Source organism: Gopherus evgoodei, chromosome 1 (assembly GCF_007399415.2).
Source record: "Gopherus evgoodei ecotype Sinaloan lineage chromosome 1, rGopEvg1_v1.p, whole genome shotgun sequence".
Lineage (NCBI taxonomy): Eukaryota > Metazoa > Chordata > Testudines > Testudinidae > Gopherus > Gopherus evgoodei.
The window spans coordinates 305,358,853-305,381,099 of record NC_044322.1 but is presented as its reverse complement, the minus strand read 5'-3'; the positions used below and the strand labels follow the sequence as shown (position 1 = coordinate 305,381,099).

Sequence of the window (22,247 nt, the reverse complement as noted above, 5' to 3'; positions counted from 1 at the left end):
GTTATTATCTACCGAGCTCTAAATTCTAACAGATATTATATTAAAGTCCTAGACTTCAAAAACAGATATTGATAGTAAAGTGTTTGATTGATTATCTTCTGGTCTGTTCCTCAAGTAAATGATGACCTTTGAGTCAGGTTCTAGACTTTTAGATGGAAAATTAGCAGATGCTGACTGAGTTGGGGGAACTGGATCATTTCCATCTCAGATGGAAAGAACTGGAATGTGAGCTTGCTAGTCCAGTAAGAAGGATTTTTAATAAATCTATTTATTTGGGAGTAGTACCATCTGACTGGAGAATAGCTAACATCATTCCTATATTTAAGAAAGGGGAGGAAGTGATCTGAGCAATTACAGATGTTTAGTCTAACCTGAGTCACATGCAAAACTTTGGAACAAATTATGAAGAAAAGACTAATTAAATTAATGGAAGTAAATGGAAAAGGGAATGTAATGCAACGTGAGTTTTGCCAGACTAACCTGATTCCTTTCTTTGAGAAAATAACTTTGAGAAAATTCAAGCTGGAAACTAGAAGAAAGGATCTAACCATCAAAAGAGTGAGGTTCTGGAACTGCCTCCCAAAAGGGGTTGTAAGCAAAAACTAATTAGTTTTAAGAGAGAGATGGACACATGTATGAGGATTGTTTGTGATGGTGAGGGCCAGGGCTCAGCAGCCCTGGGGGTCTATTCCAGTTTATGTTTTAAGTTCCAAAAGCTCATGCTTCATGGCTTCAGTCAGTCACCTATAGGAGATTAGGAAGGGACTTTTCTCTCCAATGTAATCTTGGGGGATGATTGGTCTCCTTCCTTTGGAGCATCAGAGATAGCTATGGTGGAGATGAGACACTGATTGGGGTGGGCCAGGGCTCTGAGGTGGCACTGACCATTCTCTCTCTCATGTTTGGTTGATTGGTTTTTGCTCACATGCTCTGGGTCTAACTGATCGCCATATGTGGCATCAGGAAGGAATTTCCCCCAGGTCAGACTGACAGTGACCTGGAGAAGGTGGGGCGGGGGATTCACCTTCCTTTGCACAGGTATTGGGTCATGTTGGTGGCCTGTGATATACCAGGTCAGACTAGATGATCTGGTGGTCCCTTCAAGCCCAAAACTCTATGAGTGAGAGACAGGAGAACAGAAAGAACTGAGCTTTACCAAATCAAGGTTGTCACCACTAGCCCCTCCTGGAACCTAATGTAATGCCACCAAGCCTTCATTGTCCTAATCCCAAGAGATGTCCTGACCAGACCAGGCCAAAGAGAGGGACCCAGATGACATTAATACCTTCCCCTGTTCCTACTGAATCCCAACTGCCACATGGGATGTGAGACTTAGGGCTTGGCTACACTTGCAGATGTAGAGCGCTGGGTGTTAAATCAGCCTTCGGAGACTGCAGCAGGGAAAACACTGCCATGTGTTTACACTGTCAGCTGCAAGCACAGTGGCTTGGCCACATTAGCAGTTCTTGCAATGCCACAGAGAGCAGTGCATTGTGGTAGCTTTCCCGGGGTGCAAGTAGCTGCAGGATGCTTTTCAAATGGGAATGGGGTGGAGCGTGACAGGGAGTGTGTTGTGTGTATGCAGGGGGGGAGAGTGTGTTTCAGGGGGCAGAGAGTGTCTCAGCATGCTGTCTTGTAAGTTCAGAAAGCAGCAGACACCCCCCTTCCCAGCCTCTCTCTCTCACACACACACGCACAGACGCCTACCTCAGCAGCAGCAGAATTCCACAGTAATGGTTTGCTTTGTCCTAGAGCAGATAAGCATGCCGGCTGTCAAAAACAGAGCTTTGAAAGGGGATATCCACATGCCTGCAGCTGAGTTCAAAACAATGACAAGAGTGGCCACTTGACTTCAGGGGATTATGGGACATTTCCAGAGGCCAATCACAGCACAGTAATGCAACACGTCATCCACACTGACATCCGGGCATTTCAGCCAGGGCACAGCAAGCTTTATGCTTCTCATGGAGGTGGATTACAAGGAATGTTCCAGCTGCAGAGTCCAGGCGCTCTAAGTGCCTTGCCAGTGTGGACACCTCAGGAGTTAGGGTGCCCGGGGCTGATTTAATGCACTCTAACTTGCAAGCGTAGCCAAGCCCTTTGTCTACCTTTGTCCCCTCCATGCATCCTTTTCCTTCCCCACCTGATTTCTTCTCTTTCCTATCTCTCTCCTTTTCCTTCTGTCTAATAAGATTCTGTCTCAGCTGGCCAAGACAAAACATTTTGCAATACTGCTGTGAACCTCAGACCAGAAAGGCAAGTAAAAGCAATGCCCTAAACAGCCTGATGCTAGTACAAGTTTGCCAGGTCTTGGAGTGGCTATTGAGACCCTGTGTTGGGCCTGTGTTTTCTCAGCAATGAGACTGCAAGTGAAAGTCAACATCAAAGACAGAAACTGCATTTTCTATCTTTGCTGTTCTTTTGTCTCCTCTTGTGTGTGTCTTGTTTTGTTTTTTAGGAAATGGGATCAGACGCTAACAACAGTTATAATAGCTCCAGCCCATGTCAACTAACTTCTTTGCTTTTCTCCCAAAAGGACAGTTATCATCATTTTGATACTATCTAAAAGACTGTCAAACAAGGGGGGTTTTCCTTCTAAAGACTGTCTCCAGCTAAAGGCAGAGGGAACAAGAGATTCTGAAGGCCTTACTTAATACTTCACATTTCAAATGTTTTATTAAAGATACAGAAAAAGAAGGAAAAATATTTAAAAGGTTATCAGAATGTTTAATGTGTGTTTGCCATGGTAATAAGCATGGGGTCTCTGTATACCAAACCCAGAAACTTTTTTTAATGCTGAACAGTGTCAAGGTCGTGTTAATACTTTAAACTCTTTGGGCCCATATACTCCATCGAAATTAATACAATAGATCCAGCTGTGAAATAAATTTCCAAAGTAAAATAGATTAATCCCATCTGACCACCTTTACCAAACTCTTCAAAACCTTCCTACCTTAAGGCTTTCGCACCATAATCAGTGCAACATTCACATCTACAATGAAACCCCCAAATTCTTACTCCACATAGCCTTTTACAATAAGAACATAAGAACAGGGGTCAGACCAAAGGTCCATATAGCCCAGTATCCTGTCTTCCGACAGTGGCCAATGCCAGGTGCCCTACAGATAATGAACAGAACAGGTAATCATCAAGTGATCCATCCCCTGTTGCCCATTCCCAGCTTCTGGCAAACAGAGGCTCAGGGTCCCATAAAGAACTAGATAAATTCATGGAGGATTGATGGACCTATCCTCCATGAATTTACCTAGTTCTTTATGGGACCCTGAGCCTCTGTTTGTTAGAAGCTGGGAATGGGCAACAGGGGATGGATCACTTGATGATTACTTGTTCTGCTCTTATCTCTGGAGCACCTGGCATGGGCCACTGTCGGAAGACAGGATACTGAGCTAGATTGACCTTTGGTCTGATCCAGTATGGCCATTCTTATGTTCTATGTAACTGGGTTTTATGTGTAAAGTGCAAACAAGATTTCCCTTGGGGCAGGTTACACTCCCTCTGCAACTTTCTATTTCATACAAAGTATGCGTACAACTAAAGTATTTTTTATTAAAGTTTTACTTTTAAAATTTAAATTTCCTTGGACCTACAATATGGTCAACAGCAAGCCAGTTAACCAAATTACCAGAATCATTTATCAGTTTCTAGAAATATCTGCAATGTGTATTGTTGTTATAAACTGTTAATGTGTGTTTAACTAGGTCAGTATTATGCAATGGTACTCACACGAAAGATTAATGAGAACTTTAGAGAATACGTCTACACTGCAATAAAAGACACACAGCTCTGAGTCTCAGAGCCTGGTTCAACTGACTCAAGCTCAGGGAACAGGGACTGCAGGGATAAAAATAGCAGTGTAGACATTCAGGCTCAAGCTGGAGCCCGGGCTCTAAGATCCTCCCCCCGTCACAGATGTTCAGAGCCAAGAGTCCAGTCCCAGTCCAAATGTCTACACTGTTCTTTTGGGCCCCACAGCCCGAGCTGGAGTCAATTGACCCAGGGTGTGAGACTCAGTGCCGCAAGGCTTTTATTGCAGTGTAGACATACCCTTAGTGACAGTGCAATTCAGTTATGTGTGTTCAATACTTAAGTCTGTGTTGAAGCAGAAATGTGCCTACAGTAGTAAACTTAACACACAGGACTGGATGACTCATAGCCGAAGAGTTCTTAAGGGCAGGTCTACACTTAAAATGCTGCACTCCTACACCGTTGGCATAGTAAATCCATCTTTCTGAGAGGTATTAGCTATGTTGCTGGAAGATGCTCTCCCATCGACATAGCACTGTCAACATGGAGGGTCGTGGTTAGTCAGTATAAGTGTGTCGCTCAGGGGCATAGGTGCCAACTCTGTGGGTGCTCTGGGGCTGGAGCACCCACAGGGAAAAAATGGTGGGTGCTGAGAACCCACTGGCAGCCCCTCTTTACCTGCCCCCTCATCCTTCCTAGCACCCCCCGCCCACCAGCGGGCCCCACAGATCATCACCTCCCCCTCCCTTTCCCTCCCTTCTACCCGCCTTGAACAGCATGCAGGAGGCTGGGAGGGAATGGGGAGGAGCGAGGATGCAGTGCACTCGGGGAGGGGTTGGAACTGAGCAGGAAGAGGCGGCATGGGGGCAGAGCAGAGGTGGGAAGAGGGGGAGTGGGGGCAGGGCCTGGGACAGAGCTGGGGGTCGAGCACCCGCTGGCACTTTGGAAAATCAATGCCTGTGATCAGGGGTGTGCGTTTTTCACACACCCGAGTGACATAGTTATACTGATATAGGTCTATAGTGTAGACCTGACCTAAAAGTAGAAATCTTGCCCGGGGAAAAGGCTGCGGCAACAACGAAGGGCTAAGCTCTAAGGATATGTCTATACGACCCACCGCATCGGTGGGTAATGTTCGATGTATCGGGGATCGATTTATCACGTCTTGTCTGGAAGCAATAAATCGATCCGCTAATCGATGCCCGTACTCCACCTTGGCAGGAGGAGTAAGTGCAGTTGACGGGGCGCCGTGACAGTCGACTCACAACCTTGAGGACAGCCAAGTAAGTCGAACTAAGATACTTCAACTTCAGCTATGCAAATAGCATAGCTGAAGTTGCATATTTTAGTTCAAACCCCCCCCCACACACACAGTGTAGACCAGCCCTAAGACACAACCCACATCAGTGACAGCTGCCAGAGGCACTGTGCCAGATTCACTTGCACACTTCAACTGCTTTATATTGCTCTAGTGATGTAAAGCATCCATAAACCTGGCATAACCCACCACTTAAGCCATATTAACAGCAGCTTTGAATCACTGGAGCAGCTCAAAGTAGCCAGAGTATATCAGTGAATTTGATAGGCACAATGCAAAGATGGCACGGGGCAGTGCACGCAGCTATAGCCGTTGTTACACTTTTAACAAGGTAGAGTATTGACTCTCCCCATGACAACTCATTTCTGCTTCCTAGGGAAGGGTTGCAGGGTCTGGTTGAATCATGGGCTTGCCCTTCCCTGATCCAGTGGGCTTTTAGTGCCACTGTAGGCACTAAAGTTCTCCTGTGGAATGCTGGAAGATTGTATGTAGCCTCTCCACAAGGTAGGGCTAAAGGTGTCTTCAGTTCTTCCTACAGGACTAGGCACAATCTAGTACATATTGGCCTCTTGTATCTGCTTTAAAATTCTTTGATTGTAAAGAGATTTATCATTAAAAAGTTGGAGTGCTCAAAATAAATTAATACAGTCCCCAAACTACGTCTGATTAAATTATATCATGCCTCCAACAGAATCTGCAGCCTTTTAGCCCAACTGTCCAAAAAAGCAAACAAAATACTCTGTACATTACTTATAAGTTGTATCAGGGCAAATAGCAATTTATAATCCATTTGTGATGGGGAATACAAATCCCGCACCAGGCGAGAAGGAGCTAATGAGCAGCTTTAGGCCCAGAAAGCCTCTCCTTGCTGCACCTCTGAGGCATGACAATCTCAGAGAAGGAGCATTAAAAAGGGTGAAGCTCAGTTCAGAAGGCCTCTGTGTGGGGAGGTGAATGGACCTTTCACCCTCAACTCCCACAGAGGACCACAGGAGAGACCCCAAGATACACCTTTGGCTGCCTGTGAGAACAGAGCAGTAAGATAGAGAAGCTGGTGCTGCTCTTTATTTCTGTTACTTTAGTTTCTTTTCCTTTGTTCTCTTAAGAACTCAGGTGAGGGGCTTGAGCCCAGGGAAGATCCCTGCTGAGAATGAGTCCCCAGAAAAGAAGGTGAGTCAATGTAGGAAGTAGCCCAGAGAAGATCACAGAGACCTGTAACCACTTGCTACAAGGGTCCCTGGGCTAGAGGCAGAGATTGAGTTCCCCTGTGGCCTCATGGAGTACTAGAAGGAAAACCCTGGACCTAAGAGGTCTGAAGGACTGTTTTCCCACAGTATGTGAACAGAAGGCTGACAGTCTAGATTGAGAGCATGGAGCTTCCTGATGTAAACAGGATAGATGAGTCCTTGGATCCTGCAAGGGCCACAACCCTTGAGTTTGCAGGGTTCTGATGTGTGCCCTGCAACCCAGGGGCAAGGCATCCGTGATCCTCATGAGCATTGGTTACAGAAAAACAAAGAGATAAACATTCTGCGGGTCTGTCCACCAGTCTAGAGAGGACAAAATTACCTATGCAAATCATGCTGGCCAGATAATGTCGACAAGGGACATACACCAACACTAGCCGTCTCTGAGACCTTCTGATGCCTAGTCTCACAGGCATGGTTGTTTCAGGAAATAACTCTGCAGCACTTCAGGATAGGTTGTAGATCCTTGATGATGCTCTGGAGAGGTTTAGTTGGGAGCTGAAGGTGATGATCCCTCACTCTCACAGATCTTGGGAGACAGTCCAGTCCTTGCTTACAGACAGCCCACCCAACCTAAAGCAAATACTCACCAGCAACCCCACACCACACAACAAAAAACACTAGCCCAGGAACCTATTCTTGCAACAAAGCCCGTTGCCAACTGTCCACATATCTATTCAAGGGACACCATCTTAGGACCTAACCACATCAGCCGCATCATCAGAGGCTCATTCACCTGCACATCTACCAATGTGATATATGCCATCATGTGCCAGCAACGCCCCTCTCCCATGTACACTGGCCAAACTGAACAGTCTCTACACAAAAGAATAAATGGACACGAATCAGACATCAAGAATTATAACATTAAAAAACCAGTTGGAGAACATTTCTACCTCTCTGGTCACTTGATTACAGACCTAAAAGTCGCAATACTCCAACAAAAAAACTTCAAAAACAGACTCCAACGAGAAACTGCAGAATTGGAATTAATTTGCAAACTGGACACCATTAAATTAGGCTTGAATAAAGACTGGAAGTGGATGGGTCATTACACAAAGTAAAACTATTTCCACATGCTATTTTTCCCCTGCTGTTACTCACACCTTCTTGTCAACTGTTGGAAATGGGCCATCCTGATTATCACTACAAAAGTTTTTTTTCCTCCTGCTAATAATAGCCCACCTTAATTGATTAGTCTTGTTAAAGTTGGTATGGTAACACCCATTTTTCATGTTCTCTGTGTATATATATTTTCCTACTGTATTTTCCACTGCATGTATCCGATGAAGTTGGTTTTAGCCCATGAAAGCTTATGCCCAAATAAATTTGTTAATCTCTAAGGTGCCACAGGGACTCCTCATTGTTTTTGCTGATACAGACTAATACAGTTACCATTCTGAAACCTGTTACACTGATTTAAGTTCCCTTTAAATTTTAGTACAACAGGGCAAGTTAATCAGGAGCATGATTATATTTTTTAAAAATATCAATTAAAAACATGTTTGTATTTTGTCCAATATATGGCACAAATAAACAAACCCCCAAAGAAATTCTAGTTTTGGGGACTCTGCCTAGATCTTAGGTTTAGAAATGGTTGTACTTCAGCAGTGGTCTTATCTAAAAAAGGAGTATCTACAAAGGCATGTCAATATAGTTTTCCAAGATGATCGTTCCTCTTGCTTGAAACCTTAAAAATGAGATGTGATTTGATGTTCAGCACATCAGTGCATGTTTCTTCTGATAGACATAGCAGGCAGCCACTGATGCTGAACTGAAGTCTGCCTGCCATTTCTATCGGTGAGCTCTATATATTTGCACATTTGTTTGTTCTGCAGGGGCTGAGGGGAAGGAGGATCAGTACCAGTTTAAAAATAAAATACCTTTATGGATTTCTCTAGATAAAAATCTTCCTGTTAGAGCTACGCTCCAGGTATATCAGTTTTTAGGCTAGTAACCTTGTGTCATAAACAGATAGCTAAGGGTTAATGTCTCTTTCACCTGAAGCACCTGACCAGAGGACCAGTCAGGAAACCGGATTTTTTCAACTCTGGGTGGAGGAAAAAAGTTGTGTCTGAGTCTTTGTCTGTCTGCCTGTCCCTCTCAGCTTTGGGAAGGATTTTCTATTTCCTGCTTTCTAATCTTCTGTTTCCAAGTTGTAAGTACAAAATTTAGTAAGGCAGTAAGGTTTCTATTGTTTTTCTTTTGTATTTACATAAATATAGTTGCTGGAGTGCTTTAATTTGTATTCTTTTTGAATAAGACTGTTTATTCAATATTCTTTTAAGCAACTGACCCTGTATTTGTCACCTTAATACAGAGAGACCATTTTTATGTATTTTTCTTTCTTTTTATATAAAGCTTTCTTTTTAAGACCTGTTGGAGTTTTTCTTTACTGGGAAACTTCAGGGAAATTGAGTCTGTACTCACCAGGGAATTGGTGAGAGGAAGAAGTCAGAGGGAGATCTGTGTGTGTTAGATTTATTCGCCTGACTTTGCATTCCCTCTGGGTGAAGAGGGAGGTAATTCTGTTTTCCAGGACTGGGAACGGGGAGGGGGAGTCCCTCTGTTTAGACTCACGGAGTTTGCTTCTGTGTAGCTCTCCAGGAGCACCTGGAGGGGGGAAGGGAAAAAGGATTATTTCCCTTTGTTGTGAGACTCAAAGGATTTGGGTCTTGGGGTCCCCAGAAAAGGGTTTTGGGGGGACCAGAGTGCCCCAAAACACTCTAATTTTTTGGGTGGTGGCAGCCGTACCAGGTCCAAGCTGGTAACTAAGCTTGGAGGTTTTCATGCTAACCCCCATATTTTGGACGCTAAGGTCCAAATCTGGGACTAGGTTATGACATGAGTGGCAGCGTAGTGGGAAAGATAGAATACAGAAGCCAGTAGGAATATTATATTTTTCTTTTCTCTGCTAGGGGCTTTTTAGCAGAGAGAGTTTGGTTTTAAAAGGGAACCAGAGAGAATTTTTTTTCTGCTCTCTCTGGCAGCTGTGGCTTGCATATTAAGCAAGCAGCCCTTAAAGAGACTATTTTGGGTTTTTTGTCAGACAATAGCCCTCCCATTAGGAGGCAAGTACCAGCACTATATACATGCAAATAAACTGGTTTTTCTGGTTTACTTTACATTGAACATTAGCTACAGAAAAAAAACAAGGGGAAAAAGGCACTGTTGCTAGGCAGACCCCAGGAGGCAACAGAGCCTGCAGTTCAGAAGATAAACACCAGAGGGCACCCCAACACAAGAAAACAGGAACCATGACTTCTAAGGCAAAAATTGAGGCCGAAAAACAAATCAAAGAAGCCGAACACAGGCGAGAGATGGAAAAACACAAACAGGAACTAGAAATAAAACAAAAAGAGATGGAGATGAAAGAAAGAGAAGAACAGATCAAACAGGCAGCCCATAAAAGAGAACAAGAAGCCAAAAATGCCGCCCACCACAGAAAACTAGAAGAAGAAGAGGTGGCCCACCGCCGAGACATGGAAAAACAACAAAAAGAAAATGAAGAGAAGGAAAAACAGAGAAAACATGAACTGGACTTAGCGCAAGCTGGACTGCATGCGCCAGCCTATCCTAACAACCCTTCGCCAATTATGGTTCCACATCACAGAAAATTTCCCACCTACAAGGCAGGTGATGACACCGAGGCCTTCTTGGAAAATTTTGAAAGAGCCTGTCTTGGGTACAGCATCCCTGAAGACCAGTACATGGTAGAACTGAGGCCACAGCTCAGTGGACCTTTAGCAGAGGTGGCAGCTGAAATGCCTAAGGAGAACATGAACGACTATAAACTTTTTCAAACCAAGGCCAGATACAGAATGGTAATAAGCCCGGATCATGCCCGTCGGCATTTCAGAACCCAAAAGTGGAAACCAGATGTGTCATTTCCCAAACACGCCTACTACGTTGGGAAAAATTATAAGGCCTGGATATCAGGAAACAATGTTAAAACCATGGAAGAACTGCACCTCCTCATACAAATGGAGCAGTTCTTGGATGGTGTTCCTGAGGACATCACACGGTACATACAAGATGGAAAACCCAAAAATCTCGCTGAGGCGGGGGAGATTGGAGCCAGATGGATGGAAGTGGCAGAAAGCAAGAAAGCTACGGTCAAGGGGAACGAATACCCCAGGGGGAACACCGACCATAAACCCTACAACCGAGGAAAGCCAAAGACCCCACATACAACCCAAGTAAAGCCACAGACGCCCTATTCTTCCACCTCACCAGTCTCCAGTAACTCACCTCGGCCCAGTGACCCATCAGATGGAAGATGCTTTAAGTTAATGAACTGGGACATATCAAGGCCAACTGTCCCAAGAACACCATGCGAGTGCAATTCATTACACCACCATCACACCAAAGATCCCCAGGCCCGGATGCCTCTCAAATACCCTTGGAGCGAAGGGAAAATTTGAGAGTGGGCAGAAAGAAGGTTACTGCATGGAGAGACACAGGGGCACAAGTGTCAGCTATCCACCAATCCTTCGTTGACCCCAAATTCATCAACCCAAAGGCCAAAGTGACAATTTACCCCTTCATGTCACAAGCTGTAGACTTGCCTACAGCTCAACTGCCTGTCCAGTACAAAGGCTGGTCAGGAATGTGGACTTTTGCAGTCTATGACAATTATCCTATCCCCATGCTACTGGGGGAAGACTTGGTCAACCAGGTGAAGCGGGCCAAGAGAGTGGGAATGGTTACACATAGCCAAACCAGGCAAGCTTCCAGACCCATTCCTGTTCCTGAGCCGTCCACAGAGGCCCCATCTGTGTTACCAGAGACCCAGACAGATGTAGTGGACCCGGATTCCATGCCAACCACTGAAACAGCCACAGCACCTCCAGTCCCAGGCCCGGAACTGGAACAGCAACCAGCACCAGCAATTGCAACCACATCTTCAAACTCAACGCCAGAGGGGGCCAGCAAGCCAGAACTGGCAGAAGCAACAGACAGCCATACCCAAAAGGCTCAGCCAGAGCCTGAAATACCCTCAGGTGCACCAGTGGAGAGCGGTCCACCAGCAACGGAAACAACCCCATCACCTACATCGCTTCCAGAGGGACCAAGCCCAAGTCCACAGTCTGAGGAAGAACTGGTGACCCCAGCCTCAAGGGAACAGTTCCAGACTGAGCAGGAAGCAGATGACAGCCTTCAGAAAGCTTGGGCGGCGGCACGGAGCACCCTACCGCCTCTCAGCTCTTCTAATCGATTCCGGTTTGTTATAGACCAAGGACTTTTATACAAGGAGATTCTTTCTGGTGGACACCGGGAAGAATGGCAGCCGCAAAAACAGTTGGTGGTTCCAACTAAGTACCGGGGGAAGCTCTTAAGCTTAGCCCATGATCATCCCAGTGGCCATGCTGGGGTGAACAGAACCAAGGACCGGTTGGGGAAGTCCTTCCACTGGGAGGGGATGGGCAAGGACATTGCCAAGTATGTTCGGTCTTGTGAGGTATGCCAAAGAGTGGGAAAACCCCAAGACCAGGTCAAGGCCCCTCTCCAGCCACTCCCCATAATTGAGGTCCCATTTCAGCGAGTAGCTGTGGATATTCTGGGTCCTTTCCCAAAAAAGACACCCAGAGGAAAGCAGTACGTACTGACTTTAGTGGACTTTGCTACACGATGGCCGGAAGCAGTAGCTCTAGGCAACACCAGGGCTAACACTGTGTGCCTGGCCTTAACAGACATCTTTGCCTGAGTAGGTTGGCCCTCTGACATCCTTACAGATTCAGGATCTAATTTCCTGGCAGGGACCATGGAAAAACTGTGGGAAACTCATGGGGTGAATCACTTGGTTGCCACCCCGTTCCACCATCAAACCAATGGCCTGGTGGAAAGGTTTAATGGAACTTTGGGGGCCATGATACGAAAATTCATCAACGAATTCTCCAATAATTGGGACCTAGTGTTGCAGCAGTTGCTGTTTGCCTACAGGGCTGTACCACATCCCAGTTTAGGGTTTTCACCGTTTGAACTTGTGTATGGTCACGAGGTTAAGGGACCATTACAGTTGGTGAAGCAGCAATGGGAGGGGTTTACGCCTTCTCCAGGAACTAACATTCTGGACTTTGTAAGCAACCTACAAAGCACCCTCCGACACTCTTTAGCCCTTGCTAGAGAGAACCTAAAGGATGCTCAGGAAGAGCAAAAGGCCTGGTATGACAGACATGCCAGAGAACGTTCCTTCAAGGTAGGAGACCAGGTTATGGTCTTGAAGGCGCAACAGGCCCATAAGATGGAAGCATCATGGGAAGGGCCATTCACGGTCCAAGAGCGCCTGGGAACTGTGAATTACCTCATAGCATTTCCCAATTCCTCACTAAAACCTAGAGTTTACCATGTTAATTCTCTCAAGCCTTTCTATTCCAGAGACTTACAGGTTTGTCAGTTTACAGTCCAGGGAGATGATGCTGAGTGGCCTGACGGTGTCTACTACGACGGGAAAAAAGACAGTGGCGTTGAAGAGGTGAACCTCTCAACCACCCTGGAACGTCTGCAGCGGTGACAAATCAAGGAGCTGTGCACTAGCTTTGCCCCATTGTTCTCAGCCACCCCAGGACGGACTGAACGGGCATACCACTCCATTGACACAGGTAATGCTCACCCAATCAGGACCCCACCCTACCGGGTGTCTCCTTATGCCCAAGCTGCTATAGAACAGGAGATCCAGAACATGCTACAGATGGGTATAATCCGCTCATCTACCAGTGCATGGGCATCTCCAGTGGTTCTGATACCCAAACCAGATGGGGAAATACGCTTTTGCATGGACTACCGTAAGCTAAATGCTGTAACTCGTCCGGACAACTATCCAATGCCACGTACCAATGAGCTATTGGAAAAGTTGGGACGTGCCCAGTTCATCTCTACAATAGACTTAACCAAGGGGTACTGGCAAGTACCGCTAGATGAACCTGCCAAGGAGAGGTCAGCATTCGTCACCCATGCGGGGGTGTATGAATTCAATGTCCTTCCTTTCGGCCTTCGAAATGCACCCGCCACCTTCCAGAGGCTGGTAGATGGTCTACTAGCAGGACTGGGAGAACATGCAGTTGCCTACCTCGATGATGTGGCCATTTTTTTGGACTCCTGGCCCGAACACCTACTACACCTGGAAAAGATCTTTGAGCGCATCAGGCAGGCTGGACTAACTGTTAAGGCCAAAAAGTGTCAAATAGGCCAAAACAGAGTGACTTACCTGGGGCACCAGGTGGATCGAGGAACCATAAACCCCCTACAGGCCAAGGTGGATGCTATCCAAAAGTGGCCTGTCCCAAGGTCAAAGAAACAGGTCCACTCCTTCTTAGGCTTGGCCGGGTACTACAGGCGATTTGTACCACACTACAGCCAAATCGCTGCCCCACTGACCGACCTGACCAAAAAGACCCAGCCAAATGCAGTTAAGTGGACTGATGAGTGTCAAAAGGCCTTTACCCAGGTTAAGGCGACGCTCATGTCTCACCCTGTGCTCAGGGCCCCAGACTTTGACAAGCCATTCCTAGTAACCACAGATGCATCTGAGCGTGGTATAGGAGCAGTGCTCATGCAGGAAGCAACAGATCACAACTTCCATCCTGTCGTATTTCTCAGCAAGAAACTGTCTGAGAGGGAAAGTCACTGGTCAATCAGTGAAAAGGAATGCTACGCCATTGTGTACGCCCTGGAAAAGCTATGCCCATATATTTGGGGACGGCAGTTCCAGCTACAAACTGACCATGCTGCACTAAAGTGGCTTCATACTGCCAAGGGGAACAACAAGAAACTTCTTCGTTGGAGTTTAGCTCTCCAAGATTTTGATTTTGAAATTCAGCACATCACAGGAGCTTCTAACAAAGTAGCGGATGCACTCTCCCGTGAGAGTTTCCCAGAATCCAGTAGTTAAAAAGTGTTCTTAAAATGTAAAAGTCTGTTAGTTATATACTTAGTGGTATATGTAAAGGTGCATGTGTTGTATTAATCTGTTTATTTTAAAGTTCTAAAAGGAAATCGCCGCCAGTGAGCTTCCCCACTGTCTGCAATTTGGGGGGCGTGTCATAAACAGATAGCTAAGGGTTAATGTCTCTTTCACCTGAAGCACCTGACCAGAGGACCAATCAGGAAACCGGATTTTTTCAACTCTGGGTGGAGGAAAAAAGTTGTGTCTGAGTCTTTGTCTGTCTGCCTGTCCCTCTCAGCTTTGGGAAGGATTTTCTATTTCCTGCTTTCTAATCTTCTGTTTCCAAGTTGTAAGTACAAAATTTAGTAAGGCAGTAAGGTTTCTATGTTTTTCTTTTGTATTTACATAAATATAGTTGCTGGAGTGCTTTAATTTGTATTCTTTTTGAATAAGGCTGTTTATTCAATATTCTTTTAAGCAATTGACCCTGTATTTGTCACCTTAATACAGAGAGACCGTTTTTATGTATTTTTCTTTCTTTTTATATAAAGCTTTCTTTTTAAGACCTGTTGGAGTTTTTCTTTACTGGGAAACTTCAGGGAAATTGAGTCTGTACTCACCAGGGAATTGGTTGGAGGAAGAAGTCAGAGGGAGATCTGTGTGTGTTAGATTTATTCGCCTGACTTTGCATTCCCTCTGGGTGAAGAGGGAGGTAATTCTGTTTTCCAGGACTGGGAACGGGGAGGGGGAGTCCCTCTGTTTAGACTCACGGAGTTTGCTTCTGTGTAGCTCTCCAGGAGCACCTGGAGGGGGGAAGGGAAAAAGGATTATTTCCCTTTGTTGTGAGACTCAAGGGATTTGGGTCTTGGGGTCCCCAGAAAAGGGTTTTGGGGGGACCAGAGTGCCCCAAAACACTCTAATTTTTTGGGTGGTGGCAGCCGTACCAGGTCCAAGCTGGTAACTAAGCTTGGAGGTTTTCATGCTAACCCCCATATTTTGGACGCTAAGGTCCAAATCTGGGACTAGGTTATGACACCTTGCCAGTGTCCTTTTAAGACTGATACTCCATTATTTACTTGCCTTCTCATGTGTAGCTCTTGCAACACAAAGGGTATCTAATTCTGTGTACTGATTCACAGCCCCCTGTGGGTCTAGGTTCTGATAAGGCACCCATCCCCATAGTATGAACGTCTCCCTTGTATTTAAAAGGAAATAATATTCCTGGTTCCAACACACAGGAGCTTTCTTCCCAATGGGTAGAATGTGTGAGGGGGAGAGCACAAGCTTAGTGAGAGAAAGCTAAGTCAAAAAGCGAGCTTCACCTTTAGTTCTGAACACAGTCAGATTATTAGGCATTCAGAGATCGGTATTGCTTTCTACTGCAGGCACTAAAGCTCGTGATCACCCACAGGGGCTGTGACAGACTCAGACCTGAAGGATATAAGAGAGTAGTGGAAGGCAGGGATATCAGCCTCAGAATGAGCAGGTCCCTGTTCCCTGGATAGTCAAACAAGGACTACTGCAGGCCAATCAAGCCACCTGATGCCAATTTAACCAGTTAAGGCCATTAAGCTAATACCAACACCTGACCTCAATTAACTGAGAAAGGGTCAGTTAAGGCTGTTAGGCTAATGGAGACAGCTGGAACCAATTAAGGTCCCACTTATACTGCTTTGAAAGCTCTCCTTTCCAGTTCTCTTTGGAGGAGCCCAGGTGAAAGGAGCTGGAGGAGAGGAAGCATTACTGAGCCCTGAGATAAGGGTGAAGCTTGGAAAAAGGGGACCATAGGGAAGTGGCCCAGGGAATCAAAGCAGCATCAGTGGAGGAGGGAAGCCACTAACAGCTGCTATCATTAGGGTCCCTGGGCTGGAACCCGGAGTAGAGGGCAGGCCCGGGTTCCCCCCTCCCCAGACGATCTACAAAGATCCCTTTGAAAGGGGAAACAGACGTTGGTCCAGGCAGGAGACCAGACAGTGCCTACGGAGCTCTAAGGAGCAGCAGAGACTGTGGGTATTCCACCTTCCCATCTCCCATACTGGCCTGTGATGAAAATAGCTCAATAAGCTGTAACCTTTGCCACCATACTGGGAAAGGGAGGTCATATTGAGGGCCTTAGCGAGCTTCTGAGGCCACTGTATCCGCCAGGAAGCGCGGGACCCACCAATACAGGCTCGGAGCTTTGTCACAGGGCTTACAAATAGGTTGAATAACATGATGGATAGGACTAAGTGTAAAGGTTTCCAGAGGCAAGACCTAGCCAGATGAAACTATGCACCACAGCCCTCTGAAAGGAAAGATCATAACAGAAGCACTACTCTACCCACTCCTGTTAGGTGGTTTGTAGATAAGAAGAGTGTCAATATTGGGGCATCTCTAGATTCACCCAATTGCTGGAGGCTCACAAGCAGGGTGGGGTGTTTGGGGTGGCTTTTGTTTTTGCAATTGAGCCTGTCTTGTACTTGAGGTCTGATGCACAGGGCATAATAACTCCATGTTCTAACTTATTCACTCAGGGGATAGTGTGCTAAGTACCCTGTAATAACTAGCTGAGGCAACACTGGTACAGCAGTGTCTTCAAGACAGTAATGCAGGTCAAGTTGGACATCTTGACAGAGTGCAGGTCATAGAACATCATTGATCTTGCACTGAACGGTAGGAATCTGAAATTCTGGGTTCTAACCTTGGCTGCTGCAGGCTCAAGAAACATGGTTGCCAGTTGGGCCTAAGAAATTGGCCATGGATACCCTGCCCTGTGCCCTTGTCTTGGTACTGAATTAGAGTTTCACGTGTCTGCCATACCCCTTAAATTCTTAGGTGCAAGAAGGCTAACTGTTGAGTTCTCAGAATCAGCTCTTCACAACTCCACTGTACTCGGCGTTTACCGCAAAATACTTTTTAAACCATCTTATGTGAATTAATGTTTTCTTTGTTTTACAGTAGCTTTCGGGGGGGAGGGGGAATGGGTTTAAGTACTGGACCTTAATATGACTAAGGCAATAGAAATGTTTTTTTGAAAATGTATTGTATTGATCTAATAGATTGCAGAGGCTCTTTCAAAATAATTAAGGTCAGGCATGTCAATATGTTATTAAGAACTTCTTTAAATGAAGATTAATGATACAACAGGCAATCATGACTGAAATAACCATTGTATTAATCCATATTTGGAAACTGTATTCTAAAGTGAATGGTATCATCAGAACATAAGAACTAAGAAGTCCTACTCCTTAAGCTCCTCCAAAGTATAGACAACGGGGGGCAATTTTCAAAGGCCCAAAGAGAAGTTAGGAAAACAATTTCTACTGAAAGTCAATGGGACTTGAGCATCTGATTCTTATCTGTACCTTTGAAATCTCCACATATATAAGCAATGTAGCTTCTCTGTGTACTAAATCCACAACCAAAAAATCTTCATGCAAAGTAGACAGTTTGCTAGATGAAATACTTCAGTCATGTTTCTTCTTTTTATTTTTCCCCACAAGCTCAAAACCTCTCCTTCACATTATTTGCTAAAGGCCTGTAAAGTTACAGTTGTAAAAAAAAGAAAGCTTTTGTTAGGCTACATGAACACAGAATAACCTGGCTTTCCCCTTCCCCCCACATTTGTAAACTAAAAATATCAAAATCCATTTTTTTCCAGTTCTCTCTGCTCTAAGTCTGGGATTCAGAATACCAGATCTGGCCCAGAAAAGAAATAGCCCCTGTTACGATCTCATTTGTAGGCATACATCTGGAAAGTTGAACTTAGTGGGCCAGCATTTCCTCTCAATTACACAGCAGTAATTCCGAAAGTGGTCTTTGAAAAAGTTTTTTTTATAAAACATAAAACTGATTTATAAGTAAGATAGACACTTAATACAAGGATCTTTCAGCAACAGTAACAACCACATTTCAGCACAGTTTAAACTGGATTTTGGCTGAATCAGGAGCTAACACAACCATATGAAGTTTTGAACATGGCTCCAACAAGGCATGACCCTAGCTTCAATAGTTTGCTGAACCACATCAGAATCTATTTTGGCCACAACTAAATTTAAAACTAAAAGAGATTGGGTGGAAAATCCTAAAATATTTTGCATCCTAAAATATTCAATCAATTATGAAGGAAAATATATCCACAGAGCAAAAAAAAAAAAATCTGACTGCTAGATATAGGTAATACTTTTTCATAGAATCCTCTTCACACAAAAATCATTATAAAATAAACTTTAATACAGAGATGTAATTATTTTCTTTATGATGTCACTCCCTACTACTTAACTCCATAACTCTGTGACACTCATCTCCCACATCTAGTTTACTCATGCCTTCCTAATGTATTCTGAACTGGAATCAGAAGACAAATTGCCAATGTGCAGACACTGCAGAGGGAGATGTGAACTTCAATACCATATTGTACTGCAAAGCCTGCAGTTGGCTTCTGAAGTTGTATTTGATTATGGAAAGAACAGGAGGTTGTCTCACATTAATTCATAAGTCAAGGGAAATCATTCCTTGGATTGGGGCCCCAGCCATAAAAAAGGAATAAAAAAGAACAGATATTTATAAGCTGCCAGGAACTGTCAAGCCTTATCTATATATAAATTAGAGGCTAGAACTGCCAGGAGGAAAGGAGCGTGATATAGCCAAAGTTACTAGAAATGCTGTTACAACACCAGTGTCCAAGTGTTAGCATGCACAGGGAGAGTGGGAAACTGGAAAACAGGAGTCTCCCCCTGCATTAATTTTTTTTTATTGAGGAAATAGACAGACAATGTTCAGTGCACACTCTCCAGGAAGTTGCTCATCAGATAGTTTGCATGCAATAGCAGAATACATGGCACTGAAGATTGTTTTTTATGAGGTTAATTTCAAGAACTCATCTACAGCACTTACACGGTCTGTCTGATGTATCTATTTTTATGAAGGAAGCTTCTTTCTGTGTTTAGACAATTTTTCAACTTTACCATCTTAGATAACAAAATGACAGAATAGTTGCTAAAGTCAGACATTCACAACAATTGAATTAGAATACTTAAATTCACATGGGAGTAATCCTCAAGAAATTAAAATATCTCTGCTCATTGAAAACTTCTCTCTACACTGATTTGTGGACTAGCTAACTTGAGAAGCTAATCAGCATAGAAAAAGTGATATGGGGCCAATAAGCTGGACAATTCTGAGTCTTTTGATGGAGCTTACATGTTCTACAATAAACTCAAATAGAGCAGAATTTCTTACCTTTGTGGTGGTTTGCCCCAGATGCTAATTTCCCCCACAGTGTTACAACAAATATTATTATTAGCAGTTTTCCTTTTGTTGCTTTCTGTAAGTATCTCTTATTCATCCTGAAAATAAAGATAAAAATAAGTGTTTAAATGAAACATTTTTTTCTTTTTACCATTGTAAACTGAATTTGATGCTTGTAAAAGGTGCTTGATTGACAACATTGAAGTCTGAAATCCTTTTGAGCCATAGAAAAGGCTCAGCATGGACTGCATCAATGTAATCTTCCCCTCCCTTCCTTGCCAACATTTCCCCTTCCTGATACAGAAGGACCATCTATAGGACTCAGAGAATATTTGAGCCCTGTACAAGACGGACATCATTGGAGCCCCTCCAACAGAGAAGCATCCCAAGGGAAGGTATCAGTACAAACCCAGCCAATTCTCCCGGTTTGAATTCATGCTGGGATGCAGCAGGTCTTGCGAAGGTTGATTTGGCTCTCTGACTCTACTGCAATGATATTTCATGTATGGCTTTAAGGCCACCTGCAACTCTTTGAAGCCCTGCATACAAGTCATGATGATGGATTTGATCCGAGTACCAGCAAATGCAGCACCCCCACCACATGAGAAGTCCTCATGGTGCTTGATACACATGAGGCAGTAGCTGAAGGGCTTAGCCGAACACATTGGATTCATCAATATCATTCCTTGTGTATGCCAATGGACAAGAATAGACAGGAGATACTGTGTTAAAAAAAGTTGCAGGAAGTCACAAAGTAATTGAAACATGAGATACTGATGTTGCATTGTGATGTGTTCATTGCGACTTTACAGCAGTACTTCATGGCACTGAGACACGATGATGAAATGCAAGGTTGAGCATTGATTATATCAGTGCAACTCCACGCAAAGTAGGTCGCCAGCTGCCAAAGAACAAGCATAGTAGCTCTGGCTCTAGGGCTAGAGAATTAAAGTTCTGCAGAGGGTGATGAGATGTATTATAATGAAACCTCCTCTCACTTTTTGCTCTCCATGGAAGACCCCTAAAGAGCTGGGTAAGAAACATTTCTGCAGAATGGCCATATTTCTGTGATAGGTCAAGAGGACAATGATGCCTATTCCATACCATTTACATTGAAAAAGCTGCAAACTTGACCATTTTAACAAAATTATTACTATTTCACAGTGCCTGGTGCTAGGATGCCTTTTTCTGCAAGCAGAAAAATCTGTACTGCTTCAGTACTGTTGTGCAATTTCTACAGTTCTCCCCTACTGCATTCATAAGAAGCCAATATTAAAAAGTATCAGAGGGGTAGCCGTGTTAGTCTGGATCTGTAAAAGCAGCAAAGAATCCTGTGGCACCTTATAGAGTAACAGACGTTTTGGAGCATGAGCTTTCGTGGGTGAATACCCACTTCTTCAGATGCATGTGGTGGAAATATTTGTGTCCATTTATCCTTTTCCGTAGAGACTGTCCAGTTTGGCCGATGTACACAGCAGAAGGGCATTGCTGGCATATGATGGCGTATATTGGTTCCTGAGCTAGAGTTATTATGGTGCGGTGTTGATCAACAGAGCCAGACGTGTACCCAGAAGCCTCCTACTGCAAGACAAACCCAAGAAAGAAACCAACAGGACTCCACTGGCCATCACATACAGCCCCCAGCTAAAACCCCTCCAACGCATCATCAAGGATCTACAACCCATCCTGGACAATGATCCTACACTTTCACAGGCCTTGGGTGGCAGGCCAGTCCTTGCCCACAGACAACCTGCCAACCTGAAACATATTCTCACCAGTAACTGCACACCGCACCATAATAACTCTAGCTCAGGAACCAATCCATGCAACAAACCTCGATGCCAACTCTGCCCACATATCTACACCAGCGACACCATCACAGGACCTAACCAGATCAGCCACACCATCACTGGTTCATTCACCTGCACATCCACCAATGTAATATACTCCATCATATGCCAGCAATGCCCCTCTGCTATGTACATCGGCCAAACTGGACAGTCTCTACGGAAAAGGATAAATGGACACAAATCAGACATTAGGAATGGCAATATACAAAAACCTGTAGGAGAGCACTTCAACCTCCCTGGCCACACTATAGCAGACCTTAAGGTGGCCATCCTGCAGCAAAAAAACTTCAGGACCAGACTTCAAAGAGAAACTGCTGAGCTTCAGTTCATCTGCAAATTTGACACCATCAGCTCAGGATTGAACAAAGACTGTGAATGGCTTGCCAACTACAGAACCAGTTTCTCCTCTCTTGGTTTTCACACCTCAACTGCTAGAACAGGGCCTCATCCTCCTTGATTGAACTGACCTCGTTATCTCTAAGCTTGCTTGCTAGCATATATATACCTGCCCCTGGATATTTCCACCACATGCATCTGACGAAGTGGGTATTCACCCACGAAAGCTCATGCTCCAAAACGTCTGTTAGTCTATAAGGTGCCACAGGATTCTTTGCTGCCAATATTAAAAAGACTCTAACCTCTTTCTCTCGCTCTGTTCATGCACAGCACTATCCTGACAACCACAAGTGCCATGAAAAAGCAGTCTATGCTGTCAGTCAGAATTAAGCATTAGACTGTTAAGTTCCATATCTATTTCCTCTCAAGAGCAATCCCAATTTCTTCAGTTTCTCCATACTTCTGCAAATGTCTCTCCATACTAGGACCCTGCACATTAGTGTTGCAGATGGCAGACCCCCAGATTTAAATCTCCTTTGGAGAGACAGGTATGATCTTATTACACATAGGTAAGATTTCAAACTGAGTCACCTGTAGAAAACATATGATTTAAATTA

The 22,247-nt window shown here is 44.6% G+C and overlaps 1 protein-coding gene across 5 annotated transcripts in view; it reads right to left on the bottom strand.

The window, feature by feature from the left end:
- TAFA2 (TAFA chemokine like family member 2) overlaps positions 1-22,247 on the bottom strand; it is a 321,301-nt gene that overhangs the window by 59,606 nt on the left and 239,448 nt on the right. For all 5 annotated transcript variants that reach the window (XR_003998513.1, XM_030548872.1, XM_030548869.1 and 2 more), the window contains exon 2: positions 19,436-19,542. Coding sequence is in view for 4 of the 5 variants with exons in the window: in XM_030548872.1 (XP_030404732.1) it covers positions 19,436-19,541 (106 nt within the window). In the remaining variant the exon portion in view is untranslated. The remainder of the gene's footprint in view (positions 1-19,435; positions 19,543-22,247) is intronic.